Below are 18,077 nucleotides of genomic sequence, written 5' to 3' on the forward strand. Positions count from 1 at the left end.
CCGTGCTCCTCTGACCTCGATCCAGTCAACTTACCCGTTCCAGCTGGTATCCATCGACTTCCTCCACCTGGAAAAGTGCAAGCATGGCTACGAGTATATACTGGTTGTCATGGATCACTTCACGAGGTTCGCTCAAGCTTACCCGACGAAGAACAAAGCAGCTAAAACGGTCGCTGACAAGCTCTTTAATGACTTTGCACTCAAGTTTGGCTTTCCAACCAGACTTCACCATGACATGGGTAAAGAATTTGACAACAAACTCATGGCAAGATTGAAAGAACTCTCAGGTATCCAGGGTTCTCATACGACCCCCTACCATCCACAGGGTAATGGACAGGTGGAGAGATTTAACCGTACCCTGCTGTCAATGTTACGGACCCTGGAGGACAAGGAAAAGGAGGAAAGTTGTATTGGAGTAATTTGGCTAAATGTATTGTTTGATTTCACTTAATGAAAGTTGTATTGGAGTAATGTTAATAGTTAAAATGTGTGCTTACGGTGTGTCGCTCTTGGATCTACATGCAATAACGGTTAGCGTTCTGGCAAGCTGAAGAAGACAGCCGTTGCAGAGCAGACAGCGGATAGTACTGAGAGCAGCTGCTGTAACCGCTGTGTTTTGTGTTTGCAGTTGAACAAAATAAATATGCTACACCAGAAGTGACCGGCCCATCATTTCAAGCAGTGTATATATATATATATATATATATATATATATATATATATATATATATATATATATATATATATATATATATATATCAATGCCACAAACATGGATACTACATGGATACTGGAATTCTATGAAATGTACAAGATCAACAGGACACTGATAGCCTTCATCAAGAACTAAATGAAGCTGTTGAAAACAAGTGTGGAAGCCAACGCAAAGCCAACTGCACAAGTCAACATCAAGTGCGGCATATACCAAGGGGATGCACTATCCCCACTGCTGTTCTGCATAGGCCTGAACCCCATCAGCCAGATCATCACAAAGAGTGGTTATGGATAGCAATTCCGTAGAGGAACAATCATCAGTCACCTCCTCTACATGGATGACATCAAGCTGTATGCCAGGAGTGAGCGAGACATCGACTCACTGATCCACACTACCAGGATCTACAGCAACGACATTGGAATGTCATTCAGACTGGACAAGTGCGGTCGCATGGTCTTAAAGAGAGGGAAGATGATCAGAACCGAAGGGGTTGAACTACCAGAAGGCCACATTACAGATGTTCAGGACAGCTACAAATACCTTGGGGTGCCACAGGCTAACGAAAACCATGAGGAGACAGCAAGAAAGACTGCCACAGCCAAATATCTACAAAGAGTAACGCAGGTCCTGAAAAGTCAGCTGAATGGGAAAAACAAGATCCAAGCCATCAACACATTTGCCCTGCCAGTCATCAGATACCCGCTGGTATAATAAACTGGCCAAAGGAGGAGATAGAGGCCACTGACATCAAGACGAGAAAGATCCTTACAATGCATGGGGGGTTTCACCCCAAATCCAGCTCCCTGAGACTGTATACCAAGCTTAGCGAGGGAGGCCGAGGGCTAGTGAGTGTCAAGGCCACTGTCCAGGATGAAACAACTAAGATCCAGGAGTACATCAGAAAGATGGCCCTCAAAGACAAATGGCTTGGCGAATACCTCGGGCAGGAGAAAAACGAAAGTGAGGACAAGAAAGATGAAGGAGAACCATCTTGGAGGAACAAGCCGCAGCACGACGTGTACCACAGACAAATAGAAGAAGTGGCTGATATAAAAAAATCCTACCAGTGGCTGGAAAAGGCTGGACTGAAGGACAGCACAGAGGCACTAATCATGGCAGCACAAGAACAGGCACTCAGTACAAGATCAATAGAGACTGGGGTCTACCACACCAGGCAGGACCCACGGTGCAGACTGTGCAAAGATGCCTCTGAAACAATACAGCACATAACAGCAGGGTGTAAAATGCAGGCAGGAAGTGCATACATGGAACGCCATAACCAGGTAGCTGTCATAGTGTACAGGAACATCTGCCATGAGTATGGGCTGGAAGTCCCAAGGTCAAAATGGAAGACACCTCCTAAGGTAGTTGAGAATGACCGAGCTAAGATCCTATGGGACTTCAAGATCCACACTGACAAACTGGTGATGGCTAACCAACCAGACATCGTGTAGATTGACAAACAGCAGAAGAAGCGACAGCAACATCAACAAGAAGGAACATGGGAAGCTTGAGAAATACCAAGGGCTGAAACAAGAGCTAGAAAAGATGTGGAAAGTAAGAGCAGCAGTGGTGCCAGTGGTAATTGGTACACTGGGGGCTGTGACCCCCAAACTGGGAGAGTGGCTACAGCAGATTCCAGGTAAAACATCAGAGGTCTCTGTCCAGAAGAGTGTAGTCCTGGGAACAGCTAAGATACTGTGCAGAACCCTCAAACTCACAGGTCTCTGGAGGACCTGAGCTTGAGGATGACACATACCACCCCACGAGGGGTGAGAAAATAGTAGTATATATATATATATATATAGTATATATATATATATATATATATATATATATATATATATATATATATATATATATATATATATATATATATATATATATATATACACTATATTGCCAAAAGTATTTGCTCACCTGCCTTGACTCACATATGAGCTTAAGTGACATCCCGTTCCTAATCCATAGGGTTCAATATGACGTCGGTCCACCCTTTGCAGCTAGAACAGCTTCAACTCTTCTGGGAAGGCTGTCCACAAGGTTTAGGAGTGTGTTTATGGGAATTTTTGACCATTCTTCCAGAAGCGCATTTGTGAGGTCGCACACTGATGTTGGCGCGAAGGCCTGGCTCTCAGTCTCCGCTCTAATTCATCCCAAAGGTGTTCTATCGGGTTGAGGTCAGGACTCTGTGCAGGCCAGTCAAGTTCATCCACACCAGACTCTGTCATCCATGTCTTTATGGACCTTGCTTTGTGCACTGGTGCACAGTCATGTTGGAAGAGGAAGGGGCCAGCTCCAAACTGTTCCCACAAAGTTGGGAGCATGGAATTGTCCAAAATGTCTTGGTATGCTGAAGCATTCAGAGTTCCTTTCACTGGAACTAAGGGGCCAAGCCCAGCTCCTGAAAAACAACCCCACACCATAATCCCCCCTCCACCAAACTTTACACTTGGCACAATGCAGTCAGACAAGTACCGTTCTCCTGGCAACCGCCAAACCCAGACCCGTCCATCAGATTGCCAGATGGAGAAGCGCGATTCGTCACTCCAGAGAACGCGTCTATACTGCTCTAGAGTCCAGTGGCGGCGTGCTTTACACCACCGCATCCGACGCTTTGCATTGCACTTGGTGATGTATGGCTTGGATGCAGCTGCTCGACCATGGAAACCCATTCCATGAAGCTCTCTGCGCACTGTTCTTGAGCTAATCTGAAGGCCACATGAAGTTTGGAGGTCTGTAGTGATTGACTCTGAAAGTTGGCGACCTCTTCGCACTATGCGCTTCAGCATCCGCTGACCCCGCTCCGTCAGTTTACGTGGCCTACCACTTCGTGGCTGAGTTGCTGTCGTTCCCAAACACTTCCATTTTCTTATAATACAGCTGACAGTTGACTGTGGAATATTTAGGAGCGAGGAAATTTCACGACTGGATTTGTTGCACAGGTGGCATCCTATCACAGTTCCACGCTGGAATTCACTGAGCTCCTGAGAGCGACCCATTCTTTCACAAATGTTTGTAAAAACAGTCTGCATGCCTAGGTGCTTGAATTTATACACCTGTGGCCATGGAAGTGATTGGAACACCTGATTCCAATAATTTGGATGGGTGAGCAAATACTTTTGGCAATATAGTGTATATATACTGTATATATATATACACCCACCGGCCACTTTATTAGGTACCCCATGCTAGTAACGGGTTGGACCCCCTTTTGCCTTCAGAACTGCCTCAATTCTTCGTGGCATTGATTCAACAAGGTGCTGGAAGCATTCCTCAGGGAGTTTGGTCCATATTGACATGATGGCATCACACAGTTGCCGCAGATTTGTCGCCTGCACATCCATGATGCGAATCTCCCGTTCCACCACATCCCAAAGATGCTCTATTGGATTGAGATCTGGTGACTGTGGGGGCCATTTGAGTACAGTGAACTCATTGTCATATTTAAGAAACCAGTCTGAGATGATTCCAGCTTTATGACATGGCACATTATCCTGCTGAAAGTAGCCATCAGAGGTTGGGTACATTGTGGTCATAAAGGGATGGACATGGTCAGCAACAATACTCAGGTAGGCTGTGGTGTTGCAACGATGCTCAATTGGTACCAAGGGGCCCAAAGAGTGCCAAGAAAATATTCCCCACACCATGAGACCACCAACACCAGCCTGAACCGTTGATACAAGGCAGGATGGATCCATGCTTTCATGTTGTAGACGCCAAATTCTGACCCAACCATCCGAATGTCGCAGCAGAAATCGAGACTCATCAGACCAGGCAACGTTTTTCCAATCTTCTATTGTCCAATTTCGATGAGCTTGTGCAAATTGTAGCCTCAGTTTCCTGTTCTTAGCTGAAAGGAGTGGCACCCGATGTGGTCTTCTGCTGCTGTAGCCCATCTGCCTCAAAGTTCGACGTACTGTGCGTTCAGAGATGCTCTTCTGCCCACCTTGGTTGTAACGGGTGGTTATTTGAGTCACTGTTGCCCTTCTATCAGCTCGAACCAGTCTGGCCATTCTCCTCTGACCTCTGGCATCAACAAGGCATTTCCGCCCACAGAACTGCCGCTCACTGGATGTTTTTTCTTTTTCGGACCATTCTCTGTAAACCCTAGAGATGGTTGTGCGTGAAAATCCCAGTAGATCAGCAGTTTCTGAAATACTCAGACCAGCCCTTCTGGCACCAACAATCATGCCACGTTCAAAGTCACTCAAATCACCTTTCTTCCCCATACTGATGCTCGGTTTGAACTGCAGGAGATTGTCTTGACCATGTCTACATGCCTAAATGCACTGAGTTGCCGCCATGTGATTGGCTGCTTAGAAATTAAGTGTTAACGAGCAGTTGGACAGGTGTATCTAATAAAGTGGCCGGTGAGTGTGTATATATATATATATATATATATATATATATATATATATATATATATATATATATATATATATATATATATATATATAAATATACAGGTGCTGGTCATAAAATTAGAATATCATGAAAAAGTAGATTGATTTCAGTAATTCCATTTAAAAAGTGAAACTTGTATATTATATTCATACATTACATACAAACTCATATATTTCAGATGTTTATTTTGTTTAATTTTGATGATTACAAATGACAACAAATGAAAATCTCAAATTCATCATATCAGAAAATTAGAATATTACTGAAGACCAATAAAAACAAAGGATTTATAGAAATGTTGGCCAACTGAAAAGTATGAACATGAAAAGTATGAGCATGTACAGCACTCAGTATTTAGTTGGGCCTCCTTTGGCCTGTATTACTGCAGCAATGCGGCGTGGCATGGAGTCGATCAGTCTGTGGCACTGCTCAGGTGTTATGATAGCCCAGGTTGCTCTAATAGTGGCTTTTAGCTCTTCTGAATTGTTGGGTCTGGTGTATTGCATCTTCTTCTTCACAATACCCCATAGATTTTCTATGGGGTTAAGGTCAGGAGAGTTTGCTGGCCAATTAAGAACAGGGATACCATGGTCCTTCAACCAGGTACTGGTAGCTTTGGCACTGTGTGCAGGTGCCAAGTCCTGTTGGAAAATGAAATCTGCATCTCCAAAAAGTTGGTCAGCTGCAGGAAGCATGAAGTGCTCTAAAACTTCCTGGTATGTGGCTGCGTTGACCCTGGACCTCAGAAAACACAATGGACCAACACCAGCAGATGACATGGCACCCCAAACCATCACTGACTGTGGAAACTTTACACTGGACTTCAAGCAACGTGGATGAAGTGCCTCTCTTCTTTTCCTCCAGACTCTGGGACCTTGATTTCCAAAGGAAATGCAAAATTTACTTTCATCAGAGAACATGACTTTGGACCACTCACCAGCAGTCCAGTCCTGTTTCTCTTTAGCCCAGGCAAGACGCTTCTGACGCTGTCTGTGGTTCAAGAGTGGCTTGACACAAGGAATGCGACAGCAGAAACCCATGTCTTTCATACGTCTGTGTGTGGTGGTTCTTGAAGCACTCACTCCAGCTGCAGTCCACTCTTTGTGAATCTCCCCCACATTTTTGAATGGGTTTTGTTTCACAATCCTCTCCAGGGTGCGGTTATCTCTCTTGCTTGTACACTTTTTTCGACCACATCTTTTCCTTCCCTTCGCCTCTCTATTAATGTGCTTGGACACTGAGCTCTGTGAACAGCCAGCCTCTTTAGCGATGACCTTTTGTGTCTTGCCCTCCTTGTGCAAGGTGTCGATGGTCGTCTTTTGGACAACTGTCAAGTCAGCAGTCTTCCCCATGATTGTGTAGCCTATAGAACTAGACTGAAAGACCATTTAAAGGCTTTTGCAGGTGGTTTGAGTTAATTAGCTGATTAGAGTGTGGCACCAGGGGCCATCAATTTTGAACCTTTTCACAATATTCTAATTTTCTGATATGATGAATTTGAGATTTTCATTTGTTGTCATTTGTAATCATCAAAATTAAACAAAATAAACATCTGAAATATATGAGTTTGTATGTAATGTATGAATATAATATACAAGTTTCACTTTTTAAATGGAATTACTGAAATCAATCTACTTTTTCATGATATTCTAATTTTATGACCAGCACCTGTATATACAGTAAATAGGCTCTGCCTTGCCTTGTTGGAAAAGCATGGTTATGACCCGTTCTCAGCTCAGGAACTAGGACCCGTTGTTGTTCTTGCTGGTTGTTCAATAGGTTTGCCTAAATTAAATATTTAGATATGACTTATCAATATATTCCTGCAAAAAAGTCTGATGTTGTAGGGGCAGGTAATGAAAAGTGCTGGGAAAAAATGCTCTTGTTCTGATGCCAGTTTGTTTCAGCCTTTATCCAGCCTCGTGTAGATGGGCAGGTCATATCACAAGTTACAGTATTTGCATTACAACAAGGACACTTTGCAAGGTAGAGTGAATACACAAACTTGATGAGGGGAGAGGGGCTTGCAGGAAAACATAAAATTTACTGGGACTTCTAGTGTTAATTCCGTAAAAGTAAACTTTTATGAAATGACTATGACCTGGAAGACTGAGAATCTTCATCAGCATATTGCACTCCATTTTGGGGAAGACACCCTCGGAATAACGCGTGAGTATGAGAAATTGCTTAGGAAACTTGCAGATTATAGGAACCATCTACGTTTCGAATCGGTTTTCATTTGCATGTTTCCAAATAATACAAGGCCTTGTCTATATAAAGACTCAAACTCACTGTGAATCCAGACATTTGAATTGAGAAAGCTTCCTGGAGTGGTGGCGAAACATCTTCAAATCTTGAAAACCAAGTCCAGTGGAATTTTCTTTTTACTTTTACGGAATTCTGGTGTTAAGTTCCGGTGGGCAGTTTGCACAAAAACGTGAGTTTCCTTTCCTTTCCTTTGTTAGTTCATACCATTCTGCCAAGCGCTCTGCAAAACTGGCATCAGAAATACCAGTAGATGCGTTTGAAATACGCAGACTAGTACTAGCATTAGACATGCTGGTCTGCCATGCTTTTTACCATAATTGTTGCTTTAAACAGCCTACCATAACATGCTGTAATCACAATAACTTTATGGGGGAACACTAGTTTAGTGGTATATCAATGTATCATATTTCAGTGCAATCTGGCATGGGAAAAATGCAGCTCTCAGCAGTTGAAGATGAAATATAAAAACAACATATGGACCCAGCGTTCAAGGCGAGACAGACAGCGGGAAAGTTCAAATTGTTTATTAACATAACACATAACAGGAAACGTGGGGGTGTGGATATGTGCACTGAGGGGAGGCGGGGCACCACCCAACAACTGACACTCTGGAGGGAGAAACACAGGTAAGTGACCATGATAATCTGACGGGGGAGATGATTATTTAAGTCACTTACCTGGTTTAACAGTTTAGTCCATCTACTCCAAGGAAGGCAGGATGCAGCCGATGGACTTCGAAACTAGCTGTGGCGCAGAGCTGCCCAGAGTGTCACCGATGCAATAACCTCAGTGAGCAGGCAGGAATCCGATCCAGGTCAGGGAAAACAGATCAAACTAGACAGTTCTGGAATCAAGGAGTCCTCGGCCCGGTCAAGGCTTACGATCAATACAGGAACAGACAGATCCAGGGTTCCAGGAATCCAAAGAGCTTGAAGGCCCATTCTGAGTTCCAATGAGCCCAGAAGCAAGCTCATACACGACAAGCACAGATGCAGACAGGCAGGCTCAGCAGTTGAGGGACATAGACAAGTCAGGGTACCAGGAGAACTGCAAAAAATGTAAACTGTGCCCCACCTAGGAGCCGTATTAAGGCCGGATTATATGACATTATTATTTGTAGTCTATGTTTTGAATTAAAAAAAAAATTGTAAAATAAGACAATTTTATTTACATAAATTGATTGGTTTGACAGCAAATGGAATGATTGTTTGTGTTTGAGAACAACAAATAGTTTTAAATCAAATAGTAAACATTTTTAAAATTTAAATATAAAAAAATGGGGGGAAAAAACTATTTACAGGATTTAAAAAAACTGCTAAAATACATTTTTTGACGGTGACAAGAATTCCAATGGCACATTTCCCGCACATCACCTTTACACATTTATAACAAATGTGATATGAACGGTTTTTTGTGCAGCTCTGACACACCTGGTACTGTTTTCTTTGCCTCTGCAAAACTGGCTCTTCTGCAGCTGACGGGGCGGTAACGTGGCTTTCTGGAGCGCATGTCATTGGCCAGTCATTTGGCCAGTTCAAGGATAAAAATCCCTGCATGAGAGGGTGATGTTCAAACAGCTCAGCTCCCGGCATCTATAGCTGCTATGTCCAGGAGGTTGTAAAAGACAGACACAGGCCACCTTCACGTTGGTGCTTTTACAGAATATTTCCGAATCATCTGATCAAACACATCCACGCCTAAACCAATATCACAGCATTGTTTTTTAACACTTTAGTACTCTGCAGAGTTTCTTTTTCTTACACAAGGAAGAGCTCTCTTCTGCTCTTATTCATTCTACCAACAAGACAAGCAAATTTTAGAGATGTAAAAAAGTTGTCAGTTGTTACATTTCTCCCCCTTCATGTAAAGGTCTCCACTAGGCTCCACGCCGTCCCCCAGCCACTGACCCGCTGTCCTTGTTTTATCCCTGCCATGATAAGGTGCACCATTCAAAATATATTTAGTGTTGGCATACGCTGCAAGCCACATTTTGATGCCAAACTTATGAGGACTATTGGCCATGTACTGCAGGATGCTGCAGTGGGCCTTGGTGAGAAGGAGTCGCTCATCTACAGTGATGTCAGCTTCAGGGTTGTAAGCGGATATGCTGTTTTTTTTACAAACTCTTCCCAGAACTAATTTATCGGCTCAAAATTTGAAATACGGACACATTCACTCCTTGTCTCTTTTTTTATCAAAGCACAGGAAACCCATTATGGTTTTAAAACATTTTCGAGGCATTGTTTCTGTGAGGAAGTTGATGCCCCACTCAAAGCTGGATAGCTCCATATTTCTCCCCCAGTATGCTCAACAGATATAAATCAGACCGATAAACACCATGAGCTCATCGATGCTAATCCCCCAAAACCCTACATGCTTCAGTGATGGTGCAGTCCCATATTTGAGCTAGCATATCAGTGTCAACTAAACAGAGAAAGGCGCTCTGCATCATCGATGTTGTTCTTCACATATAAGGTGGGTCCCTCGGCCTCGGTGAGCTCATTCTGACTCAAACGTCTCCTGTTTTCTCTGTTGATCACTGTGGTCCTTCTACTGAGGAGAAGGAGAGGTTGACTGCGGGTTGAGCGGAGTCACCCTCAGCTGATTGTCGGGATACTGTATAAATAAAGTTTATTAGTTGTACTACCCTCTGTCACTAAAATGTCACCATAACAGTTTATAATATTATAATCGCCTTATCCAAACCTTAAATAAAAGTTTCTCTATCATCTGATGGGCCACTGATACATCTGCATTTTGCCGGGGGTGGTTGATTCGTCCTCAGACTCCATCATCATCATTGGTCTCTCCATCTCCACCCGAATTGCTATCATGAATATACTGAAGCATTCCTAAAGCCTGTAATGCGGTTGGATTTCTTCTGAAAACCCTTTTTTCGTATTAGCCAAAGATTCCAGAGTCTCCTGGGTAGAATGTTGATTGCTAAGCAACGGTACCGAACATCGATCAACCACGGGAAGAATTTGCAATAAAACTATTAGAGCCGTCAAAATGACAGCTGTGGGAGATAGAATTAAAATTATACATATTTATTTTTTCAGGTTTTATTTTTAAAGTCTCAGAACCGTCAAAATGATGGCCTTGGGAGTTCTGGTGTTAAAGTTCCATTTTGTGGATGACAATCTTTGCATTGTAAGATAATCTTGTCAAGAAAGGCTGTGTGATAGGTGACCAGGTAAAAGAAATGGAAATCCAACTAAAGTCAGTAAAAAAAAAACACAGCTGTATATTTACATTTACCCTTGCTATTGAAAGTGTTGCTCTGTCTCTCCAAAATGGCAATGAAGCTAGCCACTGTAGACAAGATTGGAACTAATTCAAGAACTGCTCTTCCACTGTATGTTTTCAACCTGTTAGGATTCCAGTTTGTGTGGGTTGTTTTTGTGTTTTCTGGAAGGAATTATTTGAGTCACATTGAGCAAGGGGAAACCTTCACCAGATCCGTTCAAGTCTGCTTCAGGAAAAACTGGTCATAGTGCATTAATTTGCTACTCTGGACCCAACGCTAGTCTACCTGTGCGCCCTCCAACGAGTTCATTCATCTCTGGATAAAACCCCACAAACTGGATCCTAAGGAAAACCAAGAGCCCCCCAAACGTGAGTCCCCTCCTGTATATTACAAGTCTCAGTCATATTTCCTACGGGCCTTGAACTGATCATTTTGATGTCCCCTTCAGAGTTTCCGGTTGTGGTTCACCAGTCTGCTAAGGTTCATCTGAGTTTACCCTGCTGTATAACCTCTCACTCTGTTCTTGTTAACCTACAGATAAACCAGTTAACTTTTACCCTTGTTTTTCTGAGTGTGTCTCTGCATGTGGGTTAGAACCTTAAAGTTGAATTTGCCTGCCATATTAAACTTCAGCCTTCAAACTTTACCACGATAATGTAATTATATCTGTAAAGTACACAACAGTACATAGGCCTATGATGAAATCATGTAGAGGCAAACCCTCCCAGAGTCATGGAAAATAAAGGCTATGCCCAGTTTAAAAAAAAAAACAAATCAAAAAGAGTCTTTACATGATAGTGTACTATAACTGACTGCCTGAGGTGATTATGTACTAGACGGGAATCTGGGTTGGGAATTGTGGTTTGAAATGGCAGTTTGGCTGATGAACATCACAGCAATGTTCAAAATTAACTCCTATCTCTCTTTTTTTTTACGTTGTAGAGGAACAGTCCATTATTGCCCACTATTGACCGGCTAGCCCTACTTGAGAGCTTTTATTTCTGACCTGACTAAATTCCAAAATTGTGTGCAGATGTATAAAAAACTATGGTGCTTTTATGAATATAAAGCTTTAATCAAGTGATTAGAAGCTTTGAGTAATCACAAACAGGCTTAAAATGGAAGGCAACTGGACTTTCACACAATTGTTTTTTTTACTATGTTTCGACACCTATCTAGGAATCTTTGTCATTTCTGTTGGCTCCCACCACAGCAGTCTCTAGTTGGAGCACTGACCTATTTAAGCTGCATTGAGGTACATCCTTCTGCACACATTCCATGTCAGAGGCTACTAAAATAGCTTTTCTCTTTTTGACATTCACCATTATGTTGTGTTTTGGGAGAATCCTTAAGAGTTTCTCAGAAATGTCAGACACATGCAGAGTTGTTCTTCCTTCAAGTTGTTTTGGTCAACTTAAAAAACACCAGGTTTGGATAACCACATGCATCATGTGATTTCCTAACAGGTTTTTGTTCCGTTTATTTCTCCTCTTTAATTGATAGAATACCGTCAGACCAGTTGCTCAGAGCTTTCATCACAGAAAGCTTATGTTCCAGTGGGTGATTTGAGTCAAAATGAAAGTATTGGTCTGCATCTGTAGGTTTCCTGTAAACCTCAGTATCAAGATTTCTGTTGTCCTCAATGTGCACGGCACAATCCAAAAACGGCAAGATGTTGTTATTGGCATTCTCTTTAGTGAACTTGATGTTTGCATCCACAGAGTTGATGTGATTGATGACTGGTTCAGAAATGTGTTGTCCATCTATCTGAACCAGTCAGTTGTTCCGATACGTTGTTGTGCTGTGTTCCAGTGTATGTGCTGAGTGCTAACTTAGACGTACAAGGGAACACATTTGAGGGTTGGATAAAGTTGGCAATACTCTGGAGAAGTGCTTTTACACTGACTCTTTTACTCCTGTTACTAACCACGAGAACTGTCCATGAGTGGTGGACCTCAGCTAAATGTCAACTTCCAGAGTCATAATTTAATATTTGACTTTCGATACAAGTGATTTCACCTCAGCATCCATTCAAAATGGGTAGGGCATGAATGTGAGCGGTAACAAACCTTATGCTACGTTATCTGTTTCCAATACAACAAATATATACCTCAGAGAAGTTTCAATAATCCATAGATTGCAGAATGGAACCAGGAGGGAGTTGTGCTAAAGTGAACTGATGAATTGGTTTAGAATTAACTAATTGTAGATTGCTGCAAAATCAAAAGGTTGGTATGCAACTAATTGAATTGTGTAAATTGTGTGATACACCAGGCTGAATTTGAAGACAAGAACATTGACAATATATGTAAATTTTGACATGTCTTGATGAGTTAGGACAGTGCAGTAAAATAGCAAACAGCAACTAGGGCAATTACTAGTTTTACTTCTTGAAAATTCCTCAGCCATTTAAAAGCTAAGGGGTCAGACTCCTTGTTCCATGTTTTGTTGCATACCATTAGCAAATAGTTTGTGGTTTTATAGATGTTAGATGTCATTGTCTAATTTGTATAGATCAGTTTTTTTTTATTCTGGAAAACTTTTGAAAGTTAAATTCTTTCTGATGAGGGAGATGGTGAGCTAAACCCAAACACAGAGCCATCACCTTTGATTCTTGAGGGTGTGAGTTGATTTACTGTTTATCTTAAGAAGAAACCAGCCTGCTCCTTCATCAAGGAATTTAACACTGTGGTAGGACTGTTGAGCCCTAAATTTGCAGCCAGACTTACAAAAGCACTCAGATATTGACCATTGACTGGACTTTTCTTCTTTTTTATTTTGAAACAGTGAACCTGCAACAGTATAACTGACACTGGAGTCACAACTAATTGTAAAAAGACATTGATTAGCATCTTATTCAGGGTTGATCAGGTTGAAATCTGTTGATTTCTTACGGTGGACAAATATTAGATGCTGGAAAGGGTTCAGTTCTGTACATAACATCCAGGGCTTTATTTCCTATATAATTCAGTATAATTTTCTGTTCATTTTACTTGGTGATTTCTTCTCTTTTTTATGTAATGTTCCAAATATTTTTCATCAACCAATCTGAATTTAACCTAGAAACCTAGAACAGTAATCTTAGCACAGGTTACACTTTCATCAAATCTAAACACTGAGCAAAGATTCTTCAAATTTATCTATGAAACCACAAAAAAATAGATGAATGAAGAAATATTAGTCACAAAATGGGAAGTTTGTGAAGTTTAATGTTAAACTTTATGACATATTTGCCCACATATTAGATACAATGTTTATATTTACATCAAACATCACCTGTAAATTGTAAAACAAACTAACAAAACAGGTTAAACTGCATCACTCCTTTTCATAACATCAGTCTGGGCCATAAAATGTCTAGTTCTAGAAGTTTATTTTAATGTGTGGGACATTTTAAAAAACAAATACGGCTTCTAGTATTTGTTATTGGTTTAAAAATTAACAAAAGAAAAAACAATAGCAGAACCTTTATCTCACAAAAGGCATAAACGTTTTATCAACAATAATATTAAAAATAATAAGAAAAAGGGAGGGGCTTATTAATATTAAATGTGTCACAAAAAGACAAAAAGATGTGTTTCAGTGCTTTTTTTTTTTCCACACAGCAGGAACAGCTATATAAAGTCCTTCAGCGGTTCCAAGCAGACACCACTGCTTAAACTAAACGCTAGCACACAGAGCCATTGCAAGACAACAAGGTGAGCACAGGAGAAAGTCTCACAACTTTTAACTCTATTCCAATAACCACCATTATGAGTAAACACTAAATTACCTTTCAACATTGTCAGGATTTTTTAATTTTATTTCACATCAAGTACAAACACAAGAAGTCATTTTAATGATTTTTTTTTTTCCAAAACATACTTTCGACATGGCAAAAAAATGTGAACTTCCAATTTTTCTGCATATTTTGTGTAATGAGGGTTTGTGTGCAGGAGACAGCATCCTGAAACTGGCTCTAACATTTTAGCTTATATATGGTCTGAAATGAAAAGTAACACTGTACAATGGACTCTGAAAATAAGTGTTATTTCATATACCGTCCCATTCTCAAAAAAATACAGTTTAGCACTAACACAGACTGGTTGTAAATCTTTAAGCATTAATAATACAAATCATAAAAAAAAAAAAAAAATTAAATACATTAAATGTGTTGGTTGTCCTTGGAATTTTTTATTTTTTTGTAAAGACAGCTCAACTAATTACTGCTGTTTCCTAAGGACAAGCTAAATATGTGATTGTCTTCACGTATTACTCCTGCATCAAGGAAAAATAACCCGTTACTTGATAACTGTGCAAACGACCCACAAAGAAACAAGCCTCAACAAAGCCTGTAAAAAAACGTGCGTTGTTACATAAAGATATGGAAAATAGAGCATATGGTAAAGCAGTCATGTAAACTGGGATAGTGCATTGCATTGCTAATCATCAACAGTATGTTTTATTTGCCTTAGAATAAGGTAGTTCTATTGTTGGCTTGAAATGCAAATGATCAAAATGTGACAGAAGCATTGTGTTTGGCAACTACTGGTAGATAATTTGCTAACAATGTGCATGAAAAAATAATAATTGCTGTTGAGTTCAAGCCCTTTGATTTCAGTTCTAGTTAGTGAAGATAACATTCTGTTATACTTAAAGATGCATCAATCAATCAAACCAATCCACATTAGTCAGATTCTCCTCATTTTCCCCAACTGTTGGTAAGATTTGATTTTGTTCCCCTCATAAAATGCATCCAAACCAAGACACAATCCAACAGAGTATACTTTGATGCAGTTTATTTAGTTAAATAAAGGGGGATACATAAATCATAATTTCCCAATCCTTTAATGAGAAATCTGTCTAGGTCAGGAATAGAATGATTGGTGCATCCACAGTTTCAAAACAGCTGATCTTAACAGCAGAATATTTCTAAATGATGATGTAGGATTGTGTTGGAAACTTGCAGATAAAAATTTCTACAAGGTAATAAACTGGATGGTCCATGTCATAACTAAAGTTTTAATATTTTTTTTTTTTACCTTTACTAAAGAAACACCCAATCACAATCACAGTATAGTATGACCTTTAAGCAAGCAACTAAACAAAAAAGCACATCCCTACGAAAAGTGACAAGAGCTGTGAGGAGGTGGGGGAGAAAAACTAACAAAAAATAATTTTCTGTACATGATTGAATGGTTAGCAAAAATGCCTTACACAGTTCCTCTCAAAAGCATTTATGTTCTGAACTTCTCAAGATTTAGTAACATTACAGTCACAACCTTAAATATATTCTAGAATTCTATGTGATAGACCAACATAAAATATAACATAGCTGTGAGGTTAAAGAAAAATCATACAGTACAGTATTTGAAGAGTGTGGTTTAAATTTCAAATCTGCCCCTTTCAGTTACTAACAGAAAATAAAGTCTTGTTATACCGTTTGCGATTTTAAAACATCTAAACCTGCATTCACATCAAAGGCATTGGGGCGTCAAAACCATCTAGTTTACAAGCAACATCTATGGGGGACAGCTTAAAGGGGCCCCACGGTGTATTCGATCATTGGTAGCGGCGCATTTCGATTGCTCTGGCATCAGAGTATTCAGCGTTGGAGCGCCCACATGTTCGATGCTGGAGTTCAGCAAATTTAACTTTTGCCGTTGGAGCATCAACCAATCAGAAAAGCTTACCCAGGAGTTTTTTTGGGGGAGACATACACAACCTGCAGGCTGTGATCGCTTCTGCGGAGCTGTATGCATATGATATATAAATAAATATAATGGGAGCTAAACTCCAAAGTTAAAAAATTGTTATGTGGAAGGAACAAAGAGTGAGGTCTAATCATTATTGCTAAACTAAAACATTGTTTTTATGAACTATGACGAAAAAGTTTTTAAATACCCAAATTAACTGAAATGTTAAAACCTGCCAACAAAAAAATATTCAATTATATACTCTAGTACTTGCAGTTTTTACCACTAACCTTAAAAACTTCTTATATTTACTTCCAGCCACTGCAAAGGGCAGCAGGTAATCCCCCACAAGCTCAGACAATGTTTGGAGGTGGACTTTCTCGCTTAAAAACGTGTTAAAATTATTTTTCCAGCTCATAAAGTAAATAAAGCAAAGCTACCCTCTAGCTTGAAGCTACAGAACAGAGAATTATCAGAGCATGATGCTATCATCATGTTTTTGATTTGTTTGATTTGTTTTCATTTTGACTACATTTAACTAAAACAGTTTAACAATTTTGTGAATTGGATTTCGTCTGATATACCTCAAACTGGCCTTTTTCTGCCTTTAAATACTTGCTTACAACTCTTTTATGAAGACTATTTAGAAACGACCTACAGTAAAAAACCCAAATAACTTAATTCTATAGAAATTACAGGGTCAAAAAAGAGCAAAAAATAATGCACATTACTCTTTAAGCTTTTTGTCCTATAAAAAAATATAGTCAACTCTTTCACATTACAATTGTAAAATACTCTGTATAGGTCTATCACATAGTATTCTGCACAAATACATACATATTGTGGTTGCAATGCAACAGAATGGGAAAAGTTCAAAGGGAAAAATACTTTTTCAAGGCACTGCATTCAAAGGTGGGAGGAGCATTATAAAGCAAACAGGAAAAGTGGGCACATACAAGGGTTGAAGGCTCAAGTGGTGGAGGCAGGCATTCGGTGGCAAAAATCACAAGGTCATTTATTTCCTACTTCTTCTGTGGAGCAAGCAGCACACAAAACACAAGGGGTGGAGGGACAGGTTTAGAAAAGGCAGGGGAGAGCCCACAACAACTTTAAGCTTGACAAATATATACGCAAAGTCCTGGATGGACATACATCTCTTTAACAGCGCTTTTTTGGAGCATTTGTTGGACTGACCAGTTGCCTCTTGCTAAGACAAATAGTGATATTGGACGCTCACACGGATTGTTCCTTGGGGAAAGAAAATGCAGCCCGGGGAGCATTGGTGGGAAAGCTTGTATTGGAGTACATCGGCTCGTTAGTTGGGTGCTGAGTGTAAGGATGCTGAGGCAAGAAAGTAACAGGAGGGCAGGCCGGAGCAGACTGAGACTCGGGGAGTTGTTCTATGTTGCAGACTCGTTGGTAGCCCATGTATTCAGCTGGGTTCAACAGCTCTTCTGGTTGCTTCCCAGTTTCCTGCAAAGAAAATATACACATTGGAGCATTTTTTTTTTTTCATCAGTCAAGAATCCCTTTATATTCTTAAAAAATATAACATTAAACAAGCTAAAATTCACCCATACAGCAATCTCTATTAATCATACATGTCTGTCTTTGTGGACTTTTGCCAGATTTTCTGATAAATCCAAATCCTCGTAACAAAGTCTTAGTTTATATTTCAATAAGTGAACATTGTTAAGGGCAGCTAATAACAGGAGCAGATGCAGCAGAAAATGACACATATGCATAATTGCCCTCAAACTGT

General features: G+C 40.3%; 1 protein-coding gene across 5 annotated transcripts in view; it reads right to left on the reverse strand.

The window, feature by feature from the left end:
* Positions 1-13,829: 13,829 nt before the first annotated feature.
* Positions 13,830-18,077, reverse strand: part of nectin1b (nectin cell adhesion molecule 1b) — a 263,397-nt gene continuing 259,149 nt past the window's right edge. For 2 of the 5 annotated variants that reach the window (XM_038282818.1, XM_038282820.1), the window contains one exon: positions 13,830-17,788. In XM_038282818.1, the coding sequence (XP_038138746.1) occupies positions 17,549-17,788 (240 nt within the window). In that variant the 3' untranslated portion in view covers positions 13,830-17,548. The remainder of the gene's footprint in view (positions 17,789-18,077) is intronic. The other 3 variants (XM_038282819.1, XM_038282822.1, XM_038282821.1) reach the window with 2 other exon arrangements.

The sequence above is a fragment of the Cyprinodon tularosa genome, unplaced genomic scaffold (assembly GCF_016077235.1).
Source record: "Cyprinodon tularosa strain WSP-4 unplaced genomic scaffold, ASM1607723v1 ctg188, whole genome shotgun sequence".
NCBI classification, from domain to species: domain Eukaryota; kingdom Metazoa; phylum Chordata; class Actinopteri; order Cyprinodontiformes; family Cyprinodontidae; genus Cyprinodon; species Cyprinodon tularosa.